The sequence below is a fragment of the Lampris incognitus genome, chromosome 10, assembly GCF_029633865.1.
Source record: "Lampris incognitus isolate fLamInc1 chromosome 10, fLamInc1.hap2, whole genome shotgun sequence".
Classification (NCBI taxonomy): Eukaryota; Metazoa; Chordata; class Actinopteri; order Lampriformes; family Lampridae; genus Lampris; species Lampris incognitus.
The window spans coordinates 55,298,601-55,323,774 of record NC_079220.1 but is presented as its reverse complement, the minus strand read 5'-3'; the positions used below and the strand labels follow the sequence as shown (position 1 = coordinate 55,323,774).

The following is a 25,174-nucleotide window of genomic DNA, read 5'->3' as shown; positions in this document are numbered from 1 at the left end:
GGGAGTCTGGGCTCAGCCTTAGAGATAGGGGGAGGAGCTGGGACATCCAGAGGGAGCTCAGAGTAGAGCCGCTGCTCCTTCGTATCAAAAGGGGCCAGTTGAGATGGTTCGGGCATCTGATCAGGAGGCCTCCCGGGCACCTTCCTTTGGAGGTTTACCGGGCACAGCCAACCGGGAGGAGACCCCGGGGTAGACCCAGAACTCGCTGGAGGAACTACATGTCCAGTCTGGCCTGGGAACGCCTTGGGATCCCCAGGAGGAGCTGAAGGGCGTTGCTGGGGAGAGGAACGCCTGGAGTGCCCTACTTAGCTTGCTGCCACCGCGACCCGACCCCGGAGAAGCGGCTGATGATGAATGAATGAATGTCTAAAATGCACTGGTTGATGGGGTGTCCGGGTAGTGTAGCGGTCTATTCCGTTGCCTACCAACACGGGGATCGCCACTTTGAATCCGCGTGCTCCCTCCGGCTTGGTTGGGTGTCCCTACAGACACAATTGGCTGTGTCTGTGGGTGGGAAGCCAGATGTGGGTATGTGTCCTGGTCGCTGCACTAGCGCCTCCTCTGGTCTGTCGGAGCACGTGTTTGGGGGGGGGGCAGCGTGATCCTCCCACGTGCTACTTCCCCCTGGTGAAACTCCTCACTGTCAGGCGGCTGGTGACTCCACGTGTATCGGAGGAGACATGTGGTAGTCTGCAGCCCTCCCCGGATCGGCAGAGGGGGTGGAGCAGCAACCGGGACGGCTCAGAAAAGTGGGGTAATTGGCCAAGTACAATTGGGGAGAAAAGGGGGGGGGGGTGCACTGGTTGAGAAACACGAATAATTCACTTCTGAGAAACGTTGCTCTAATGGAAGCAGACGTGGGAAAAACGGGGGACACAGAAATGTCTTTCATGCAAGCCATCGTTTGATTACATTTGGTGCCAGATTTTCTCCAACGGCCGAGCTTGTTTCGGGATATCGATTTTAAGGAGCGTTTTACGGTTTCGCAGCGCTGTTCTGCTGCCGTCCTAAAAAAACGACCCGTGAGCATTTCGGTGAAATCGGCTTTCGAGGTGCTGTAAAACAAGCCAGGGAGTCAGAGCGAGTGGTAGCTATACAGTTTATTTCACAGTAGAACGCCCTCGTGAGGCGGACATGATGACAGTCAACACTGCTGTACAAGGTATCAACAGTCCAGGTCATAACAGCATCGTAACGGACATAACACCGACGGCGGGGGGGGGGGGGGGGGGGGCAAACAAAACCTTTATTATTGCAGAATGAACCAAAGAGGTATCTGTCTGGAAGGAAAGACTCAGTTGCATTTGGAAACGTTTTCACTGCAGTCACGTGTAACAAAAAAAGGGGGGGGGGGAAATGCGTCTAAAAACCGGATGAATAAATCAGTTCTGCTCACAAGTCTGTGGAAGCCCGGAAGGTCAGGTTCACTTGTCCTCGAGACGTAGACACAAAGCAAGACTGCAGAGGAAAAACACTCGGTTGCCAAAAAACACACGACAGCTCAAAATGTAAAGAACCGACAGGAAACAAGAAGACGCGCGATAAATAAGTTCACAACTGATGTGCCGTGAGATAGACGAGACAAACCGAACACGCCAAAACAACCAAAAACAAAGGCGACCCTACGAATCCAGTCCATGTACGCCATGTTATTGTTCGTGGGGAGAGGTTTCTGAGAGGATGCAGTCAAAGCGGGTACGCTGAGGCCGTCATTCATTGCCCAGGCTTAAGCCCTTTACCCGGGTCCCGCACCTCGAAGGTTTATGACAGAAGTCTGCGTCTTGGAACAAAACCTATTGCTAGATCCCGAAGTCGCCCGCCAGCCGAAGGCTAAAAGGAGCAAACACATGCGCTTGCACTACTTTTTAAACTTCTACTCCGCCGTCCATCGTCGCTTGTACTGAAACGCTCTAGCCGTGCCTCTCGCCGCTCATTGACGCGGCTTCAACCCAGGGAAGCAAACCGGAGGGCAAACATTCACTCATCGGTCATGTGCTGCGGGCATAGCCGACCAAACTATATCAACTCAGTGGCGTGATTGTGCATTCCCTCGACGGGAAGGGATAAGGGCATCGAGGAGAGGGGGTGGAGAGGGATACAGAGCCAGGCACAATCAGGGCGGAGGGAGTAAGAAAGAGAGATCAGGAAAATGGGGGGGGGGGCGGGCAGGAAGTGAGGGTCCTTTACACACCCACGGCGTTCCCATTTGCTTGTGTTGGGGGTCTGGGCGGAAGGGGGCTGCGGAGATTGGCGGCAGGAGCGGGATGGGACGGGCGGGGAGCCTCGGTTGAGTTCCCTCTCACGCTGATGTGCTCCCATCCTCCCTGGAAACAAGGGAAACAAATGACCGTCGACCACATCGCTCAGAACCACCGTTTACACCATCCGTCCATCCGTTATCCCAACCGCTTATCCTGCTCTCAGGGTGGCGGGGATGCTGGAGCCTATCCCAGCAGTCACTGGGCGGCAGGCGGGGAGACACCCTGGACAGGCCGCCAGTCCATCACACAGGGCCCACACACACATTCACACCTAGGGACAATTTAGTATGGCCCATTCACCTGACCTACATGTCTTTGGACTGTGGGAGGAAACCGGAGCACCCGGAGGAAACCCATGCAGACACGGGGAGAACATGCAAACTCCACACAGAGGACGACCTGGGACGACCCCCAAGGTTGGACGACCCCCGGGGTTCGAACCTGGGACCTCCTAACCACTATGCCACCGTGCCGCCCATACGGGTAAGATATCCCTTCAGATCCTGAACTAGTTCTCTTTAGATGCTCAGAGACCGTCTTACATAGAAATCTGATCGATAACTTGCACCAACACTTGGTGTGGTAGTTGCCCCCCCTTTCAAAAGCGGCTCGATGAAATTATTACAGTAACACAAATGGAAAGAACAGATTCAACAAGTCTGAATCGCCGAACAGATTTCTTAAATTTTGGGGTCCATTCATTTCCCATCTCAAGATGAGTAAGTGTACTGCTATATGTAACACTATTTGTCCGGCTGCCATGTCTTTGTGTGTGTGGGGTCTACTCTCTATTGTGTCTGACAAAATTCAAAACCCTGGAAATGAAATACGTAAAAAAAGTTGTTCTATTCAAAGTCAACAAGATACAGGTGGTGTTCATGTGCTGCGATTAAAGGGGGAGAGAAAGAGCAGACTCACTCCTATGCCGTAGTCCCAGGACTGGCCCTTGGGTTGCATGGGCCCGACTCCCACCCTGTGACAGATGACTCCAGGGGTCTCGCCGGGGAAGCCGGGAACTCCATCCGCTACGATCCACACCTGGGACAAACAACGGCACGGAGCCAAACACGGCATCACAAAGTCTTCATGCATGCTCAATAATCCAGTTAAGCAAATCACAGAAAGTTAAGTCCATTCACTCATCTAAGTGACCTCTGACCTCTGAGTCTGTGAACGGACTCAACTTTCTGTGAGTTTTTTTTCCCTTGTCTCTTCTCCAGCGTTATGTGAATGGTGTGATGTGAGTCTCTCTTGTGTGTATGTGTAGTCTGTCCTCCTGTCAGGTCTCCGTGGTGATGGTGGTCGCATGGCTCAGGTGCTAGGCTGTTCTGGTGGCATTTGGACACTGCTTGGTATCCTCATCATCCATCCATCCATCATCCAAGCCACTTACCCCAATCGGGGTCATGGGGATGCTGGAGCCTATCCCAGCAGTCATTGAGCGACAGGTGGGGCGACACCCTGGACAGGCCACCAGTCCATCACACAGGGTGGACACACACACACACACACACACACACACACACACACACACACACACACACACACACACACACACACATTCCCACCTAGGGACAATTTGGAAGGGCCGATTCACCTGACCTACATGTCTATGGACTGTGGGAGGAAACCCACACAGACATGGGGAGAACATGCAAACTCCACACAGAGGACGACCCCCAAGGTTGGACTACCCCGGGGCTCGAACCCAGGACCTCCTTGCTGTGAGGTAACTGCACTAACCACTGTGCCTAATTGGTGATATTGGGCTATACAAATAAAACTGACTTGACTATATCACCAACTTAACTCCACATCGGATATGTTCCTCTTCCTGCCCAGTGCCTGCTGGGATAGGCTCCAGCATCCCGGATAATGGCTGAGTGAATGAACATGTTCCTCTTTATCTGTGCTACGTTTGACTGACAGCAAAGAGAGGGAAATGGGCATAGGCAGGACAAACATACAACACAAGTCCACTGACTCTAACGAATTAGGGCTGAAAGATACTGCCAAAAAAAAAAAACCAAAAACGATATTTGTTGTTTTCTGCAATATATATTGTAATATTAAAGAACAAAAAGGCGTCACATTTTTTTCATCAGATATACGAAGCTTTTAACTTTCGAAGCTCCATCTGCAGAGAATTTATCGCCCTGGCAGTGACGAGGGGGATTTCAGAGGGAGGAAACTGGGCAGTTTTCCAAGCAGCCACTAAATCAGACTAAAAGTATATTAGTTGTGGGATGTGCTAGAATATTGCTCTGTGAAAAGCAGCCACAAAAAAAAAGCAGACCTGGCGACATTTCGGTTGCTATCAAGTGATGAGTATTAGCTTGACTCGACTGAGCGGCCTGATTGGCCTTGCACGGCGTCCTTCACAGTGTGACTGCTGCACACGTGCCGTCTGCATCTGCCAGGAGCCACAGGCCACAGCCGGTGGGGCGCGTCATGTCCCACTAGTTTGGAGCAAACCCAAAGTCATAGTAATTTTTCCAACCAACCAGAGGAGGCGCAAGTGCAGCGACCAGGACGCCGAAGCACATCCGGCTTCCCACCCGCAGACACGGCCAATTGTGTCTGTAGGGACGCCCGACTAAGCCGGAGGCAACACGGGGATTCGAACCGGTGATCCCTGTGTTGGCAGGCAATGAATTTAGACCACCACGCTACACGGACACCCTAAGTCATAGTAACATTTTGGCTTAAAATGTGCAGAATTAGAAAACAAGAACATGGTTTTTTTCGGCCACCTGGTTGAAGTGACCCTGCACATACAGGAAAAGGTTCGCTGAAGTGGTCTGTTCGGGCAGAGACCGAAAGACCTAATAAATAATCTTTCTTCATGTGTTTCGTTGTACCATCCGAGGTTCCCTTCTTCAGCTTAACGGTTGTGGCTAGTCGCTGTACTGACCTGGTCCAGGGGTCCCACGGAGACCTTGGTGACGTTATTGGAGATGAGCTCCCAGGCGGAGCCCTGGGGGTAGCTTGGAGTCAGGCCCTGTCGATACCACAGGTTACCTACATACAAGGAGAGAGAGAGAGGGGGCCAAAGAGAGAGGCAGAGAGCAAGAGAGGGAGGAAGGGACAAACAGAGAAGAAGAGACGGATGGAAATAGACACGGACGACTGCAAAGTTATGAACGACGACGGACAAACGGAGAGTTGTGCAATTCTACAGGGACATGATGTGTGCAGTGCTTGAACAGCTGAACTAATTAAGACAAACAGAAAGTAATTTATTACTGTTCTCATCCACCGCAAAGACAGAGGTCCTCCCCACAGAGAGTTGTCTGAGAGTCTGTCTCAGGGGAGAGGGGATGTGGTACCAGCACTCTCCTGTAGGGACAGAGAAGAGCACCGCATTGAGTTTCACTTTAAACCCTTTCACACCTGCAACCAAACCCGTAAATCTTCCAGCAAATTTCTGCGTCGGGGGGTTGCATGTAAACGCAAGCCGGAGTTGATATTCCAGAGATTTGCCGGCTCACTGTAAATATCCTCCAAAAGTCATGGAACAACGACGGTCCCGACAAAAAATTCCGAGATTGCCGGGTCAAGCGTGCGAAGGGTTATGCCAGTCATATGTAAGACGCTTTTATGGGACCAAAGGAACCAATCACAAGAAGTGCATCCACAACTTGCTCATGGCAGCGGCAGGTTTCTTTGTAAAGCGGCAAAAATAAGAGCAGATCTAAAACTGTACAATAGTCACTGATGTGGTAAGGGAATGGTAAGTTATGTGGTACGAGTCAGTAGGGGCAAGACGGAATACCTATACGTGACTGAGAGGGAAGACCGTGGGACGATGAGGATGCAAGGAGTGGAGGTGACGAAGGCGTGTGAGTTTCAATACTTGGGGTCAACTGTCCAAAGTAACGGGGAGTGCAGAAGAGAGGTGAGGAAGAGGGTGCAGGCAGGGTGGGGAAGAGTGTCAGGAGTGATTTGCGACAGAAGGGTACCAGCCAGAGTTACAGGGTTAGGATCATGTTATCCGTGCGGTCAAAAACTGGACGCCTGGCAGCCCTCTTACAACTTGTACCATGAAGGGTCACGACGCAGCCTCGAGACAAGGGTTTCTGACTGACCTGCAGGGTTCTGGGGGGATACAGACCCCCTGTAGTACACGGCTCCGTCCTTGGCGATGGCCCAAACTTGGTTGGCCCCACCGATGGAGATGGACTTGAAGGGCTGGTCTGTTCCTACATGGAGCCACGAGCTGCCCTGTGTGATAACAGACACTGGAGTCAGTAGGTGGGTTCGGCTTTGGTTTGATCACAGCGATGAGGAAAAACCTATGGCAGCCTTGAGGATCAGATTCAAATGAGAGAGAGGCAGACTTGAGTGCTAACTAAACGCAAAAATAATTAAAAAAAAACATTCTGGTCCAGGGTTTCAACGATTTTTCATGACAGACTGAAAAGTCACAGCTTAGGTTACTTTAACTCCTCTAAAAATTCATATTAAAGTTGTCAGTGGTTATGGACCTAGCACTTATTACTGTGGCTATATGGAGAAGAAGAAGAAGAAGAAGAAGAAGGAGGAGGATAATGCAGAACTATACAGTCCTTGCTGAGGAGGAGGAAGAGGATAATAATAATATAATGCAGAACTATACAGTCCTTGCTGAGGAGGGGGAGGGGGAGGAGGAAGAGGATAATAATAATATAATGCAGAACTATACAGTCCTTGCTGAGGAGGAGGAAGAGGACAATAATAATAATAATAATAATAATGCAGAACTATACAGTCCTTGCTGAGGAGGAGGAAGAGGACAATAATAATAATCATAATGCAGAACTATACAGTCCTTGCTGAGGAGGAGGAAGAGGACAATAATAATAATAATAATGCAGAACTATACAGTCCTTGCTGAGGAGGAGGAAGAGGACAATAATAATAATAATAATGCAGAACTATACAGTCCTTGCTGAGGAGGAGGAAGAGGATAATAATAATAATGCAGAACTATACAGTCCTTGCTGAGGAGGAGGAAGAGGACAATAATAATAATAATAATGCAGAACTATACAGTCCTTGCTGAGGAGGAGGAAGAGGATAACAATAATAATAATGCAGAACTATACAGTCCTTGCTGAGGAGGAGGAAGAGGACAATAATAATAATAATAATGCAGAACTATACAGTCCTTGCTGAGGAGGAGGAAGAGGATAATAATAATAATGCAGAACTATACAGTCCTTGCTGAGGAGGAGGAAGAGGATAACAATAATAATAATGCAGAACTATATAGTCCTCGCTGAGGAGGAGGAAGAGGATAACAATAATGCAGAACTATACAGTCCTTGCTGAGGAGGAGGAAGAGGATAATAATAATAATAATAATGCAGAACTATACAGTCCTTGCTGAGGAGGAGGAAGAGGACAATAATAATAATAATAATGCAGAACTATACAGTCCTTGCTGAGGAGGAGGAAGAGGACAATAATAATAATAATAATAATAATGCAGAACTATACAGTCCTTGCTGAGGAGGAGGAAGAGGACAATAATAATAATAATAATAATAATGCAGAACTATACAGTCCTTGCTTGGGCCAATATAGACATTGTCTGGCAGGCGTTTCTCACCGCAGGATTTAGGGAGCTGACCCCCAGCCGGCACAGGACGTCTCCCTTGTCGCTGAGGGCCCAGACGGGGACCTGCTCCATCCTGCTCAGGGCCAGACACGGCATCACCGAGATGTCACTCAGAGGGATAGGCGGGACCTGCTCCCATGGACCTGTCAGCGTGACCTTACATTTCCTGCGTGTCCAAAGGCGTGTTTGAAAGGGACATGAGTCGCAGGTCATGTGTACTTGTGTGTGTCTGTGTTTGTGTGTGTGTGTTTGTGTTGCTGTGCATGTACCTGGTCCATCTTCTGCGCCTCACAAAGTCTTTCATCGTTTTATGGCCGTGAAACGTCCTAAATACAAGACGCAAGTCAACCAACCATCTTAACCACTTCTACGACCGTTGAATTATTCGGGCGACACTGTGAAACACACTTCCTGTTACATACACGGGGAAGTCTGCAGCATACTGCCAGCCGTCCTTGTCTGTCCCCCCAGGGACACTGTAGTCCACAGTCCATTCTGTCACCTGCAGAAGAAAAGGACGTTGAGAACTGAGGATTCAACTGGTTATTTTTGGGGGGGGGGGGGGGGTTATTTTCCCCCCTTTTTTACTCCCCTGTTGTACTTGGCCAATTACACCACTGGTCCGAGCCGGCCTGGTCGCTCGCTGCTCCGCCCCCTCTGCAGTTTCACCAGGGGGACATAGCTTATGGGAGGATCACGCTATTCCCCCCGACTGACCAGAGGAGGCGCTAGTGCAGCAACCAGGACACACACCCACATCCGGCTCCCCACCCAGACACGGCCGATTGTGTCTGCAGGGACGCCCGTCCAGGCTGGAGGCAACACGGGGATTCGAACCGGCGATCCCCGTGTCGGTAGGCAACGGAATAGACCGCTACACCCCACGGACGCCCCCCTCAACCGGTTGTTTAACAGGAAACAAAGGTGAGATTCTGCAAAGACATTCGGCGTCGCCACCTACCCAGGACCACTGCGGGGAGGGCGGGTGTGTGTTGCCTTTCGTGCACTCCTTCAGCCCGTTCTCATCGCTCCACATCGGGCGGTCTGTAGGGAGACCCCTGCAGAGGTGAGACGAACACATACCGATAACACTTGTTGGTCGATTCAATAAGACACACTCGGCGGATAAACAGTGTGTAACCATCAAGGGGGTCCTACTTGTCTGTATATCCAGTCACCGGGTTCCACCTCTGGTTCTCATACAGGTGCACACTCCGCACGTCTGTCTGCGTGTGCACCCGGGTCACGCCGCCTGCCAAGAGACACCCGAGCCACGCAAATACTGTAAACGCCACGTATAACCACGTCATAAGCAGGGCTGGGAGAATAAAAAAAACTTTGTGCAAGGTCACGATACTGAGCTGGGATGACGGTGATGTGGCAGCATTTCCCCCCCGAGTCGCAACATGGAGGGGCGCCGGGAGGAGGCGGGCTGTAATGATCCCTACATTTCTGAGCCGTTTGGACGTGTTTTAGGCCGTCGTGACACGAGGCCGAGAGCAGTTCATTTTGCTGTTGTTTGGATTATCACAGGTTTCACATGTTACTGTAGGTAGTAGGTAAGAGGGGGGCCTTGAAAAATTCATACTACCAACACTATCGAATCGCAGTATTTATGACATAATGATAGAAAAACTTGGGATATTTATCAAATTGATGCTGAAATATCGCTGTGATACTGAATCGGGAGGTACAGCCATCCATCCATCCATTATCCGAACCGCTTATCCTGCTCTCAGGGTGGCGGGGATGCTGGAGCCTATCCCAGCAGTCACTGGGCGGCAGGTGGGGAGACACCCTGGACAGGCCGCCAGGCCATCACACACATTCACACCTAGGGACAATTTAGTACGGCCGAGTCACCTGACCTACATGTCTTTGGACTGTGGGAGGAAACCCACGCAGACATGGGGAGAACATGCAAACTCCACACAGAAGACGACCCGGGACGACCCCCAAGGTTGGACAACCCCGGGGCTCGAACCCAGGACCTTCTTGCTGTGAGGCGACCGCGCTAACCACTGCGCCACCGTGGCACCCATCTAGAGCTACTTGCCAATTCAAATCCCCAGCCCAGATAATATGTGTGTGTGTAATTACATAAGATGGCAAAGCATGGACGAGCGGTGCCCCATGAGAGCACCGGGTGGTGTTGAGACGGGGGTGGACTCATTACTCTCTCTTGCATGTTAGCGAATCAGTTCTCTCCATGTGAAAACATCATGCAGAAGAAAACACATCAGGGTCTAGGATTGGGTGGAGGAAATTCATTAAAGGATCCATTGAGGATTTGTTCTAAACAGGATCAACAATTTACCCGGGGACAGTACAGGACAGACTGTGGGACAGGCCAGGGATAGGTGGAGAGGTAAAGGGGCAAAAAAAAGCTTAAAGGAGAAAAATCTCGATTTTCAACGTTATCTCCGTGTAAGACTTAAAGGTAAGACTGTATTAGCAGCCATTAGCAGTCTTCTTCTGTGCGTCTCTGAGACGCCGTCGAAACTGTGCAGAACAGTGTCCTCCGATGACATCACTGGTGGACAGTACGTGAAGGTGAAAACTTACTTCCTGATTTACCGATAGGCTGCATTGTACACCGCCACAAACAGCTGTGTAAGAAAATGCAAATAATAACGCGACATACAACTGTGTGATGTAATTAAGTAATTAATCAATTAAGTCTCCTTTATTAATCCCCTTGGGGAAATCCAGTTACTGCAAATTAGCCCGTGCTAGCTGTGATCTGTGTGGCTAGGAGCAGTGGGCTGCCGCCTTCATGCTGCACCCGGGGACCAACTCCAGTTCTTTTACCCGTTGCCTTGCTCAGGGGCACAGGCAGGAGTGTTAACCCTTTTGATGGCGGGGGAAACCGGAGAAAACCCACCGCAGACACGGGGAGAACATGCAAACTCCACACAGAAAGGACCTGGGATGATCCCGCCCCCCCCCCAAGGCTGGACACCCCCGGGGTACAAACTCAGGACCTTCTTGTTGTGAGGCGACAGCACTAACCACCGGGCCACCGCGACGCCACGTAGCGTCATTAGTCACATTTTCTTATCCAACGCAGCCTGTCAGCGTTGTAAGTTTTCACATTCACGGACTGTCCAGCGGGGGCGTCCTTGGCTGAGACGCACGGAAGTGCGGATAGTATCATGGCTGCTAATGGAGTGTTAGCTGTCCAAAATGTGCATGTGGAGCCAACGTGGAAAACCGGGATCGTTCCCCTATGAGGCAGTGGTTGCATATCGGGGAAGGTCTACAGGGGCTTGTTTACCCGGGGTGGGCTGCTGCCCATAGCGCCCGCTGTAGACCCAGGCAGTGCCGTCCCACCCGACGCCCCACACCACTCCCAGACTGCTAGACTCTACACAGCGCAGGTGGCCTGGGACCTGCCGCCAGAACCTGAAGCACCACACAGCGGAAGTACCCAGCGTTAGTCGCGGCATTGTTAGCACAAAGTGCCACCACACACACAACATGAAAGAACAAGCACGTTAGCAACACACAAGGCACCCACATTAGAAGCGCCGTCACAACAGCCGAGTAACAGCGGAGCAATTTACATGGCATTAGTCTGACAGTCCACAAGAGGAGGAACGAGTTAAATCAGTGTGAACAAGACTCTGGAGGAAAGAGGTAACCATCATCATTATCTTCATGTGAGTGTGATCTTTTCTCTTCTGGACTGTGACAGAACTACTACATTATTATGATGATTGTTATTATTATGAACACAAGGCAGCAGTCAGAAATCCAGACTTATCCCAAACCACCAGCAGTGAGCAGGTATGAAGCAGGCGGCCCGGTGTCGGTCTTACATGAGGTCAGAGGACAGCGTGTTCGCCGTGGCCTCCAGCGAGAAGGAGGGCTCGTGGACCATGATGTCTCCTTTACAGGTAGTGGACCACAGCGCCTGTCTGGACGGGGGTCCTTTAATTCCCCGGCACTCACAGCAACTCTCACACAGCAGGGACAACTTAACACACGGGAAGAACAAGCCTTTAAAACACATGTGTCCTCCATAATGTCCTCCATAATGTCCTCCATAATGTCCTGCACAATCCGGTCTAGACTGAAGTGGGTTCAACCAGCCAGCAGCCCAATTCTACCTGACATGAATGTTCTTTTATTTGTTTTGTTTTCCCCCCTCTTTTTCTCCCCAAATTGTACCCGTCAATTACCCCACCCTCCCGAGCCGCCCCCGGTCGCTGCTCCACCCCCTTTGCCGATCCGGCGAGGGCTGCAGACTACCACATGCCTCCTCCCATACATGTGAAGTCGCCAGCCGCTTCTTTTCACCTGACAGTGAGGCGTTTCACCGGGGGGATCAGGCTATTCCCCCCCTGAACAGGCGACCCGACCGACCAGAGGAGGCGCTAGTGCAGCGACCAGGACACATACCCGCAGACACGGCCAATTGTGTCTGTAGGGACGGCCGACCAAGCCGGAGGCAACACAGGGATTTGAACCGGCGATCCCCGTGTTGGTAAGCAACGGAATAGACCGCCACGCCACCCGGACGCCCCAACATTGAATTTTCTTTGCGAGGCCAAAACGGCGCCAACTTCACATAGACCGTCATGGGTTCTTTGTGTTCTCTCTCGTTGTATATATTGGTCACGTTGTGCGGTGTTACCCAGTCGTTCATGTCCTTCTCGGTTCTTGCTGCCAGGATCAGAGGCCACCTCTGTCTGGTCCGTTGGATCGTGTACACGGCGAAGGCATAGTGGCAGTCTCCGAGGACTGGAACCAGCGCCGTCACCTCGTTTATGAAGACGTGGAGGTACTGAAGAGGACGAGAGGAGGGGAGAGAAACGAGACAGAGACTTGTACTTGTTTAAGCTCACATTTAGCAAGACAGCATGCAACTATTCAGGCACCATTACTGATGATCACCTTACTTTCTTTTCTTTTCGCATTTCCCCCGAGTCACCAGCCGCTTCTTTTCACCTGACAGTGAGGAGTTTCACCAGGAGGAGGCAGGCGTGTGGGGAGGATCACCCTATTCCCCCCCCCCCAGTTCCCCTTCCCCCCCAAGCGACCAGAGGAGGCGCTAGTGCAGCAACCAGGACACATACCCACATCCGGCTTCCCACCCGCAGACACGGCCAATTGTGTCTGTAGGGATGCACAACCAAGCCGGATGTAACACGGGGATTCGAACCAGCGATCCCTGTGTTGGTAGGCAACGGAATAGACCGCCACGCCACCCAGACCCCCTAATCACCCGGCATTTGATGTGAACGCGGAGGCTATTTGTGAAGCGGGGGCAACAGAGAATTCACCTCCTCCACGAACTAGGTCGCTTTTCCGTCAGCCCCGTCGTCCTCCGTGGCTTTTACCCGTCTGTGATGGAGGCCCCTAGTTTTCCTTTCACCCGCTGGTGTCACAGCCGCACGGTAAAAGAGAGAAACAGCCCGAGCAGCGTCGTTAAAGTCTGCTCCTGGATCAGCGCAGTGACACACAGAGAACCGACTTCTCTCTGCGGCCATAACTCCTGCAGAAAGCAGCGAGGGAAGGCTCTCTGTGGCCGCCCGGGCACCGCCATGTTTTATCGGCTCGTAAAACTAACCCTGCTTCAAACCCTTCACTCCCTCTGCAGCTCCACGACTAAATGCTCCCTCGTTCATTTCCCTGGTCGTTTTATTGTGTTTATCACCTTTATCTAGCCCATCCATATTGTTTATACACCTTATAGATTCTAGTCCACACTTAGCTCTATGGAGTGTTGGTATTTACATTGCCCCTAGCGGGGGTAATAAAGTTCTTTGTAGTGTAGTGTAGTGTAGTGTAGGGTAGGGTAGTGTAGTGTATTGTAGTGTCTTGTATTTTAGTGTAGTGTAGTGTAGTGTAGTGTAGTGTAGTGTAGCTTACAGCCAGCGGCCATGTTTCCATCTGATAGCGATTTTTTTCTCTTATTGGATTTTATCCCTTTTTCTCCCCAATCGTACTTGGCCAATTACCAAGGGGGTGGTATGTAACAGCTGGGCTTAATATATTCGGTACCCCTAAAATCACATGTGGCCCCCCCCATTTGAAATGGTCTAGAACCGCCACTGGTGATACCTAACATTCTCCGCCACACTCCTCATCTTCAACCATTAAGGAGTTATAACATGCAAAGAGGGCAAGCCGAGCCCCCCGCGGCACCACAGACCTTCTTCTCGTCGTACTGCGTGTAATAGATGAAGAAGATGCAGTCCTTCTTGCCCACAGAGTTGGTGGACTGTTCCAGAGCGACGCCCACGTCCACCCAGCGCTGAGGCTTCCAGTCTCTCCACCAGCGCAGCGAGTCCTGACGCAACCACACCGACTGCGGATCCAGATGCAGGGAGGACGGGGGACATGCGTATACAGAGAGAGTCAGGGTGAATGCAACGAAAGACAGAAAGGAGGAGTCAACAGGACCATGAAAAAGGGGTTGGCGAAGTGGTTCCCCCCTAATCCACCTGGAGTCGGAGGTCTTCTCTTCTAGCTGAGCAAAATGAAAGCGCGAGGCTTTCAACCAAATTGAAAATAGAGGATCATATCAACCACAATCCTGCTGTGGGAAATTCTTCTCTGCATTTAATCCATGCTAGCTGTTGGTCACCCATCCTAGCTGTGGTCACCCATCCTAGCTGTGGTCACCCATCCTAGCTGTGGTCACCCATCCTAGCTGTGGTCACCCATCCTAGCTGTGGTCACCCATCCTAACTGTTGGTCACCCATCCTAGCTGTGGTCACCCATGCTAGCTGTGGTCACCCATGCTAGCTGTGGTCACCCATGCTAGCTGTGGTCACCCATCCTAGCTGTGGTCACCCATGCTAGCTGTGGTCACCCATCCTAGCTGTTGGTCACCCATCCTAGCTGTTGGTCACCCATCCTAGCTGTGGTCACCCATCCTAGCTGTTGGTCACCCATCCTAGCTGTTGGTCACCCATGCTAGCTGTGGTCACCCATCCTAGCTGTGGTCACCCATGCTAGCTGTGGTCACCCATCCTAGCTGTTGGTCACCCATCCTAGCTGTTGGTCACCCATCCTAGCTGTGGTCACCCATGCTAGCTGTGGTCACCCATCCTAGCTGTTGGTCCCCCGCCACCATGCGGCGCCGGGTGACCAACTCCAGCTCATCTCGCCATGCCTCGCTCAGGGGCACAGACAGGAGTGCTAACCCTAACACGCATGTTTCTTTTTGACGGCGGGGGAAACCCGGAGAAAACCCACCGCAGACATGGGGAGAACATGCAAACTCCACACAGGGGACGACCTGGGATGACCCCCAAAGTTGGACTACTCCGGGGTTCGAACCCAGGACCTTCTTGCTGTGAGGCGAAAGCGCTAACCACTGGGCCACCGTGCCGCTTAGTTACATATTTGATTTTAATATTTTGCTGATAACTTTTCAGATACCAAGGGGTCTGGTCCCAGGCTTCAGAAGTGACCCAGTTCATCCCCATAAGGGCCACAGCACGACCCGAGCCCCCTCCGATAAATGGTGGCACAGTCTTCACCCTCACACTTCGGAGCCCGGACGAAGCCAAATACAGGGAAAGCAGGCATGACAAGCAGACACTGACTAAGACTCAATCAAGGAGTCGATGGGATCGGGGGTTCGAGCGGAGTCAGCCTTACGTTGCTCCTCTCCAGTGGCCTCTTGCTGATCTCCTCTCGGCGCTCCTCCTGCTGCTGCTCGCTCCAGGCTGCTGACTGGACAGGAGTCAGCGACAGGGAGCTGGTCAGAGGACCTGACGGACGGACCGACATACAAGTCAGTCATTCAGGCAAACGGACAGACGGACAACAGGTATATCGCTACACGTACAACACAAGCACACCACATATACACACACAGTTCACAGTTGTAAACTTTAGACACGCTCGACCCGTAACAGATTTGCTTTGTGTGGTTTGTGCGGTAAGGGGCAGCTCCTCTCCTAAATGTGTAGTCGTGCAACTTTCAAGACTTTCACAAGCCGTCGTTTCACCTGCAAAACTTTCCATCTCTGCTTTAACTTGTATGACCGCTGTGTTGTTCCCGTCCTGTCGTTCTGATTCTGTAAAACCCAACATCGGATGCTGACTGGGTCCGAATGCTCCCCAGCGTTGTCGTCGGCCTAAAAGGGATGGGTCTTTTTTCCCCCAAAATTGACTTTTTTTGGGGGGGGGGGGATTTTCCCTCCTTTTTCTCCCCAGTTGTACTTGGCCAATTACCCCACTCTTCCCGAGCCGTCCTGGTCTCTGCTCCACCCCCCTCTGCTGATCCGGGGAGGGCTGCAGACTACCACACGCCTCCTCCCATACATGTGGAGTCACCAGCCGCTTCTTTTCACCTGACAGTGAGGAGTTTCACCGGGGGGACGTAGCGCGTGGGAGGACCACACTACCCCCCCCCCCCCGAACGACCAGAGGCGGCGCTAGTGCAGCGACCAGGACACACGCCCACATCCGGCTTCCCACCCACAGACACGGCCAATTGTGTCTGTAGGGACGCCCGACCAAGCCGGAGGTAACATGGGGATTCGAACTGGTGATCCCCATGTTGTGTCTGTAGGGACACCCAACCAAGGCGGAGGTAACATGGGGATTCGAAACGGTGATCCCTGAGTTAGTAGGCAACGGAATAGACCGCCACACCACCCGGACGCCCCAAAAAGTGGACCTTTGTATTCTAAGCACAGGACACCTTATGCAAGCCAGCCTTTGACCCACTATGGCTATGAATACCCTACATACTAGAATTGGTGATTTAGAGGAGGGCCGGCTGAATGACTGATACTTCAGGCTTAACAATATCATACGGTAGTGACTACAAGCTTATTTTGTTACCAAACTGCTTAACTGAGCTCCTGCTCGGTGTTACTGAATACACTACAGTTACACTTTTGGGGCCTTTCGTTGACCCACCCATCATTGGACACACCCATGCTACCTGTGGGGCTAAGCCAGCTGATCTGGGAGTTTGCATCAACGTCACAGCCTCCACCGGAGATCCAGGCCCAGACTGGGCTGTCTTCCTCCCCGACCGCCTGAGAGGGCTCCAGACCCAGCGGGTAGGTGGCCGCCGTCCTGCTGTCACCCGCTGAAGACCCCGCCACCTGCGCACTCCTGGCCGCCGATGCCCCCTCCAGATCCACATTACTCCAGGGGACCTCGTGACCCACTGCATCTGGTGTGGGGAGTACGGGGGCTGAGGAGGCATCCACGCTCTCTAGCCGGGGTAACTCGGTGGCAGATGGTTGGGGCGTGGAGGTTTTCTCCCGGTCCGAGACCAGGCTGGTGATAAAGCTGTCACTAGTGGGGATGAAGGGTTTTGGGGTTTCCTCTTTGGTAGTCTCAGTCACGTCCCCTGCCAAAGGGGGGGTGGTGGGTGCACCGGCTGCCCCCGGAGGGACGGAAGAGGGGTCCGATGCCTCCAGCGCCGGAGTTTCAGTGTTGGCGGACGGGTCAACCGGGCCTAATTCTGAGTCTGAATCAGTGCAACTCAAAACTGCTCCTTGGGATGCCTCTGTCAGATGGCCGCCAAATTCACAACGCTCTCTGTGAAACAGACGCACAAAAACCCACTCTGAGTAATTATGGACACGCACACCCGGCACGCACAACGTTAGCAACATTTTCTTCGTGTTGAGCTGAGCAAACTCGAAATATTTCTTCGTCCAAGCCTTTCCACTTATATATAGTACATCTCCTCATGAATGAAGCGGGTTTCCAGGGTGCAAATAATAAGATGAGGACGTGTTGACCTTGTCAGAATATTTTCATGGAAAAAAAATCTGGTGATGCAACGTTGCACAATCGGAGAAGACACAATTCATGATAAATGGATTCCGACTGAATCGCCACTACAGACATGGGTGGAGCTACAGACCTGGGTGGAGCTACAGACCTGGGTGCAGCGATCTCTTTACGACTGCCCCACTGGGCAGTGACGGGGATCCAGCCGTTCCCACTGGGCTGAGCCGAGGTGACGCCCATTCTGAAATAGAGACCCCGGTCCTCGCCAACCGCCCACACCTGACACACACACGCACACACACACCCACACACACACACACACACACACACACACACACACACACAGAAGCAATGGAGCTGAGCTGAATACCAGGGGTGAATGGGAATTAAGACAAGCAAGCAGGTGGACAGAAAATGTGTGTGTGTGTGTACATAAAGATGCACACACACACACACACACACACACACACACACCCTGTAACCTCATGTCATATACTGAATTTACTGAGTGATTAAAGTAATTCATTCAATCAGGAGCCACAAAAGTGAAATTCAGCAACGCCATAACAGCATGAACAAGTGTATGGCGGTGTAATACGGCAGCGTTCATAACCGCCATAAGAAAATGAAATTACACTTTGTCCCGGAGAAGCAGTCGTGGAATTGCGGCTTATCCATTGCTACTTTATAAGGCCATACACTGCAACGCTGTCAGCCACAGCCTAACACGACCGTGTCTGACGCCTGGCCTGAAATATGAATTATGGGATACGATGATGATGCCTCAGGCAGCTTTAATTGGAGCGCCGTCCATATGTCAGGCCAGTAGTAATATAGCCCGGGGATATATAAGGCTGGGGCCCAGGGTGACGGTGACAGAGCAATGACAAGAACGGCCGGCTGTGCTCATGTTACCAGGCAGCCAAAGGGGGCTGGGCAAAAGGTTGAGGGGCAGAGAAAAGGGGAACGAGGGAGGGAGAGAGAGAGAAGGAGGGAGGAGGATGAGGGTTTGCAGCGCTAGCAAAGTCCACCCTGTCAGACTCAGCGGTGCGAGACAGAGCCAAGGTCTGACACCCAGCCCTGACCTCGCTTTGCCTACAACCACTTCCAAGGCCGCGGTAATGAGAACTGGTCTGGGTGGGAGCAAGGTGGGAGCGCCGGGAGACAGACTGGCGGATAGGGCTGAGGATTGGCAAGAGTGAGGAATTCTTCCCTTTGAATCTCACACGAAATAAAACAACAACAACAAATCAGCGTATGCTTAAAAATGAGGTACCACTGCCAAAAAAATATCTTGCATGGCTAAACGGATGATTTGTTTCCAATATGCAGACTTGTGTTTGGCGGTGCCAAGTGTGCCAATATTTAATGATCTCATGTCTCACTAAAGGTCATTAAGGGCCGAGTTTCATTCTGGCCTCATTCCCCCTTGGCTACAATACAGAGTGGATGTGGTGGCGTCGCTGGAACTCCAGGCTGAGACAAATAGCAGTCTCTCCCCGATCATAAGAGTTTCTCTTTCCCTACGCCTCTAAAATCCAAACGCCATCAGTAAACTCTTCAATAAGCACCTGTTCTGCCTTTTTTTAGGGGGGGGGGTTCCCCACTTTTCCCCCCCCAATTGTACTTGGCAAATTTACCACACTCTTCTGAACCATCCTGGTCGCTGCTCCACCCCCTCTGCCGACTACCACATGCCTCCTCCCATACATGTGGACTTGCCCGCCGCTCCTTTTCACCTGACAGTGAGGAGTTTCACCAGGGGGAGGTAGTGTGTGGGAGGATCATGCTATACCCCCCAGTTCTGAGGCGCTAGTGCAGCGACCAGGATACATACCCACATCCGGCTTCCCACCCACACACACGGCCAATTGTGTCTGTAGGGACGCCCGACCAAGCCGGAGGTAACACGGGGATTCGAACCGGGATCCCCGTGTTGGTAAGCAACGGGACCGCTACACTACCTCGACGCCCTAGCGCCCCTTGAACACACACTAGGTACGTTACTTTTTTAAAATTATACATTAAAAGGTGACTGGGCCCAAGCTGCCGACAAGAAAGGGTGACATTACCTGGTCATTAAGGCCAATGTCCACCATGATCATCTCTCCTCCGACGCTGATCCAGCCTGAGCCACACGGGTTATGGGAGTTCACGCCACGCCGGAACCACACCTGGACACACACACACACACACACACACAAATAAATAAATAAATATATATATTTGGTTCTTCAGTCTCAACTGACTGTGGGTGTCCTCACCCTTATAAACAGGAAGAAATGGAAACGGATGATCCGCTGCGGCGACCCCTAACGGGGGCAGCCGAAAGTAGTACGTGGACAAAGACACTGCATGGACGGTACTGGGTGAGGCCGCCGCAAATGTGAATTCGTGCCGCCATCTTCCCACACCGGAAGTGGAATATGCAAACCGCCGTGACCATTAACTAGAGTTACGATGGTCATGTGTACTGTTCACAGAGGACTGGGGAATAGTTGTAATCACAGCATTGTAAGATGGTGGGGTGGGGTTAAGAGTACATCTGTCCTTGGGGTGGACATCATCCACCCCATGGATCGATGAGAATACACTGGTCACATCTGCACATCTGGATTCAGGAATGGCTGCAATCACAGCATTCAATGGCCACATTAATCTGCATATGAAACCGATAATTGGTTTGGGTCGTTATGCCACTGTATTGTTTATAAGGGTGGGGACACCCGCAGTCAGCTGAGATGAAGAGGTCACTTAGATGACGATGAAACGACTCTCTCTCGATAAACGCTGTGTCCAGATGAACTTCCTGTGATTCCCTCACCTGGATTACTGAGCATGCATAAAGACATTAAGAGAGTAACGTGTAACCTTGTAGTCTTTGGTGACCACCCACACCACATTGACTCCCACGGCAACATGAAGGGCCTCCACCTCCTTCGCTGGAGACTCCACCTCTACCCAGGAGGTACCTTACAGGAGAAGAGAGTTGCTATGAGTTTACATCACAAGCCAGTACAAAATAAAGGTCTAATACAAGCAAGCTGTCGCCACTAAACTCGATATTTTAACTTCGCTTTTGGAACCACATATCTTGCAAACACCGTTTTTTTTCCCAAAACACCGCCACATCCTCCACTCTTCTCCTCAAAACAGGTGAGCTACCAGAGGGCGAATGTGGATGTTTACGAAAGCATGAAATATCTTTACGAACTGAGGTCATTCTTCCGTGAAACAATACCGCTCTTGTTCACGGGGGCGTGGAAGGTCAACAAAAAATTCAGAACTCCCCGTAGCAGCTTTAGTATAAAGACAGACATAGTACATATCAGCGTGGGGATCAGGGCTCAGCGTGGCTCGTTTTACCCGTCGGGCTGTCCAAGCTGAGGCCCGTGCGAACCAGAAGGTTTCCATCCCAGAGCAGGACCCAGAGGAGGTCCCCAGGACCAGCGGAGATCTGGGCCACCTCTTTGGGCACTTCCACCTCCTCCCAGCCGGAGCCCTCAGGCACCCGTGGGTGGATGCCTTCCCTGAACCACACCTGCGGGGCGAAGATATGTTTTCTGAAATTAGTCTGGAACTTGGGGGGGGGGCAAAATTCCACATTAAGATTTTGATTGCAACCAAAAGAAAATATAAATGTATGAATATATATGTACATACAGATATGCAAATATTGGCATGTTGTCAATAATGAATAATACTCAGAAAAATTCATCTTGACAGCCTCCATATTCAAGGCCTGAACGGCCAAACGTCCGCGACTCCTGTCCTAAAGTGACCTATTTTCCTTCCTTGCAGGTTATGGTATTCAGGGGAGGGATCCCATCCCAGCTTGGGTGTGCACTGGTATGAAAGATGAGGGGCACTCACAACATTTCACAGACTTGAGAGCGCTCCAAATTTGACCCGGTTAATGGTATAGAGCTGTGCTGCACCCTAGTGGCCAGGAGAGGAGAGGGTACTAATGATTAGATTTTTGGATGCGTTTGTATTTATGGATATACTGTAGCCCAAAGGCGGTTAAACTCAACACTGCAGTCTCACAAACAGTAACTAGATTCATATGTGTTTACCAATACACGTAATATGGTGTGATTTTTATTTTTGTGGTAGGGCAAAAATTCTTAATCAAACGCAATTAACACACACAGAAAAACAAAAAGCGTAAGTAATAACCCACGCATGTATACATCAGAAGATACTGGGCAATGCTGTGGTCAATCTACTGGTCCAATTCAAAGGCAGCATCATTTATTGTCACTGACATTATCACGTTTTTTTGGTCGGGCAATCCCAAGACGCCTCGAAAAGGGTAAGGAGTGCATTCCCAGGCCCGACCCCTCCCAGACTACTCATCTGTTCAGTGCCACAACTACAATATTTACACGGCTTTATTGCCTTCGCTGGAAGAAAAGCAACACCCTGAAATACACACAGCGAGCAATTGTTCATTAAAAATATGAACTGGATTGCAATGAGTTGAAACAAGCCGAAATAAGCCCGCTATACTTTATTATCAGGGTTGAGGTCGGACGGTGTTCAGGAATTTTTTTTTTTTAATTTGAAAACTGAGAATGCTACAAATATTGCTTCCAATTTCAGTAACTGAAAAAAATTTGCCTCTCTAATCTATATGTCATTGTTCTTGTTTTTATTTACTCTCTTTTAATTATATTTTATATGGTTGTTCCTTTTCTGTTTTTATTTGTGTAAAGCACACTGAATTGCCCTGTGTATGTAGTATATACATAAACCTGCTTGCTTGCTGTAAAATGGATCCTATGGTCAATCTAACAGACAAAAGTTAATATATATTGATGAGAGCCTTATGATAAGGCAAAATATTAATTTAAAAAAATGGATCATCTTTTTACCAAGAACAAGAATTGTCCCTTTTCCGGCCGGAGGCAATCTAAGACACAAGACAGCGAGAGAGAGAGAGCGAGAGAGAGGGGTGGATGTAATACTACATGACTGTGGGTCAGGTGGACTGACCTGTCCTTGTTGGGACACCCCCCAGAGGTAGGGGTACCGCCCAGACTGGTCGCTCATCTCCCAGCCACCACAGCTGATATCACAGAGAGGCAGGGGGGGTCTCCCGGGGTGGTCCAAAGGGATCTGAGGAGGCACAGGTAGAGAGCTGATGCACTGGCCACGTTTAATCCCTGCAACTAGCCAAAGTGGCTAGTGAAACAGAAAATGCTCATGATGACTAATCAGTTACCCAGACCTTCTTGTTTAATGAGCGTCTCCTTTATGGTAAACCAGCGAGAGGCACGCAGAACTTGAACAGGCTATGAAGATAAGACGGTGCGCAACAGAACTGACCTGATAGTTACCACCATAAGAAAAACATTAGTTTGAACACATTTAGCTCAAATTAACAGACATACAACTCAGTTCAAAGAGAAGACAATCCATCACAATCTAATTAATTAACAGCATTAACACACTGTGAGCAGTCTCGTCTTGTCTTTGAACCAAGTCCCTGTCCCTACCTTCACCACTACAAAGGACATGATGTAAGTGTCCCTCGCCCGAATGGACCGGGACGAGTGCACAGATAGTGAAGGTGGGTGCATCATTCCGGTTATCGAAGGGGAATCTCTTCTCGAATGAGTTCAGATGAATTAGGCCTTCAACGTTTCCAAGCAGACTCAGAAGTAGATCTTGGAATGGGAGAACAGCAGCCGTTCCCCCCGCACACCCATCTCACTACACCGCACCTGCTTACGCTGAGCCTACACCCCATTTACCTGTCAAGCAGGGTGTTGATGTGTGTATTTTACTAATCGCTGCCGGGTACAAGTGAAGGCTGTCCAAACCTTGGCCCAGGTGCCCTGCGCTACGTATCTCCTGTAGCGGATCCATCGCCTGCGGCGAACACACGAGTTCCACTTCTTGTCTGGGGAGAAGTTGGCAGGGAAGTCCACTGCATACTCCCAGCCCTGGGTGGGGAGTGGGAGTGGGGGAGACAGAGACAGGAAACAAAGATACTTCTCACAAACTGGACAGACTGTACACTGCACTGTGTATGATGATAATGATGATGATGATGATGATGATGATGATGATGATGATGATGATGATGAGTGCTTCTGGGTGTATATGTGTGCATGTGTGTATGCGCACATGTGTGTGTTGGTTCTCACCCCTGTCTGACTGGGTTCTCCTCCACAGCTCTGATCCACATACCAGTCTCCCTCCCACTCCCAGCTGAGGGAGGGCAGCTGGAAGCTGTGAAGGGGCTGGGAATTCATCCCCGTCACATCGCTCCATGGCCAGCGGTCGGTGGGGAGCAGCACATCTGTAAAACCGTCCACGGGATTCCACCGCTGACCACACGCACACAGAAAGAGGAAGCGCACAATGACGTTGGAAGTCAAACCGCGACAACGGTCAAATCACGGCGAAACGGAAATCACACGACGGAGGCCGGCGACACCATCAGCAACAAAAGCAGAATTTTTTTATATAATGTGAAAAACACAAGACGATAACTTGGGCAGTGTGAACAAGCTCACCTGGTTCTCATAGGTCTCTTCTCGGTAGCGGATGGTGGTCTCACTGGGTATTATAAAGAGGTACACATGATGGTCACAACCGATGCCCCAGCTGCGACCTTTGCCCCCGGTTACACGTTTGAGTTCTAGGAGCGTGTCGTCGGCCCGCACCCAGTACCCGCTGGCCGTGGACAGACTGTAGACTCTCCCGTACACGTCCACCGCCCATAGCAACGTAATGGGCATGATGGGCCCTGGAGAAAGGGGGAGTAGGAGAGAGGGAGGGAGGGAGGGAGGGGAGGAAGGACAGACACACACACAGATAAACACATGCATTCTTCTTGTTTCCGTGGTGGTCGTGTACCGGTTTGGCATGTAAGGGCACCCGTATGGCTAATGTCATTTGAACTGTTTGCTGATGGGAAAGGTCTGATCATCGACGATAACGCCGAGGGCGCAGCGCCGCAGCGCCGGAGACCACTTCTTCTGCACCACGCGGGTCCAGACACGCAGGACATCTTTTCAACTTTGGAGGACGGCACCGGAGAGGTGACTGATTATGATGCCGCTCTTGCAGCTCCGAACAGATATGTCGTGCCTCGAGTAAACGCTACATTCGCCCGCCAGACATTTCAGAAAACCTCTCGGGATCAGGGGGGGAGACGGTACAACGATTCGCTACACGCCTGAGACGTGCGGCAAAAGACCGCGGTTTTGGTGGAGACACAGACGATCACGTTATGTTCGCCGTAGACTCCTGGAGGAGGCGCGTGGTTTGGTGCTTGCTCGCGCATTTCGCAAAGCAATGCAAAACAAAAGGTGCAACGGGAAAGGAAAAGGTGCATAAAATAGAGATAGAAGAACATGATTATGCCTTTGTATTGAGTGATACAAACAAGTCGGATAGGCTCAACGTAAATGTGGGAGGAGTTAGCTTGGAGATGCTTGTCGACTCCGGGGCTACTTGCAACGTGATAGACGAAAAGACCTGGGAGGGTTTAAAGGCAGAGACAATTAGGTGCCACTCATATGTCCCAAAGCCGGAAAGGAAACTATTTTCCTATTCATCTAACCAACCTGCAAA

General features: G+C 51.0%; 1 protein-coding gene across 1 annotated transcript; it reads right to left on the bottom strand.

The window, feature by feature from the left end:
• Nucleotides 1-1,427: 1,427 nt before the first annotated feature.
• On the bottom strand, nucleotides 1,428-24,336 carry tecpr1b (tectonin beta-propeller repeat containing 1b). Its single transcript, XM_056288018.1, has 24 exons — nucleotides 24,112-24,336; nucleotides 23,740-23,922; nucleotides 23,413-23,535; nucleotides 22,583-22,705; nucleotides 20,951-21,125; nucleotides 20,456-20,556; nucleotides 19,657-19,758; nucleotides 17,736-17,863; nucleotides 16,779-17,386; nucleotides 15,482-15,594; nucleotides 14,024-14,179; nucleotides 12,503-12,652; nucleotides 11,685-11,842; nucleotides 11,141-11,268; nucleotides 9,022-9,115; nucleotides 8,825-8,921; nucleotides 8,286-8,365; nucleotides 8,133-8,189; nucleotides 7,855-8,029; nucleotides 6,350-6,485; nucleotides 5,508-5,600; nucleotides 5,176-5,282; nucleotides 3,180-3,299; nucleotides 1,428-2,324 (listed from the first exon to the last, which is right to left on the bottom strand). The coding sequence occupies exons 1-24, from the start codon at nucleotides 24,334-24,336 to the stop codon at nucleotides 2,184-2,186; spliced, it is 3,573 nt and encodes a 1,190-aa protein (XP_056143993.1). The 3' UTR covers nucleotides 1,428-2,183.
• Nucleotides 24,337-25,174: the final 838 nt, after the last annotated feature.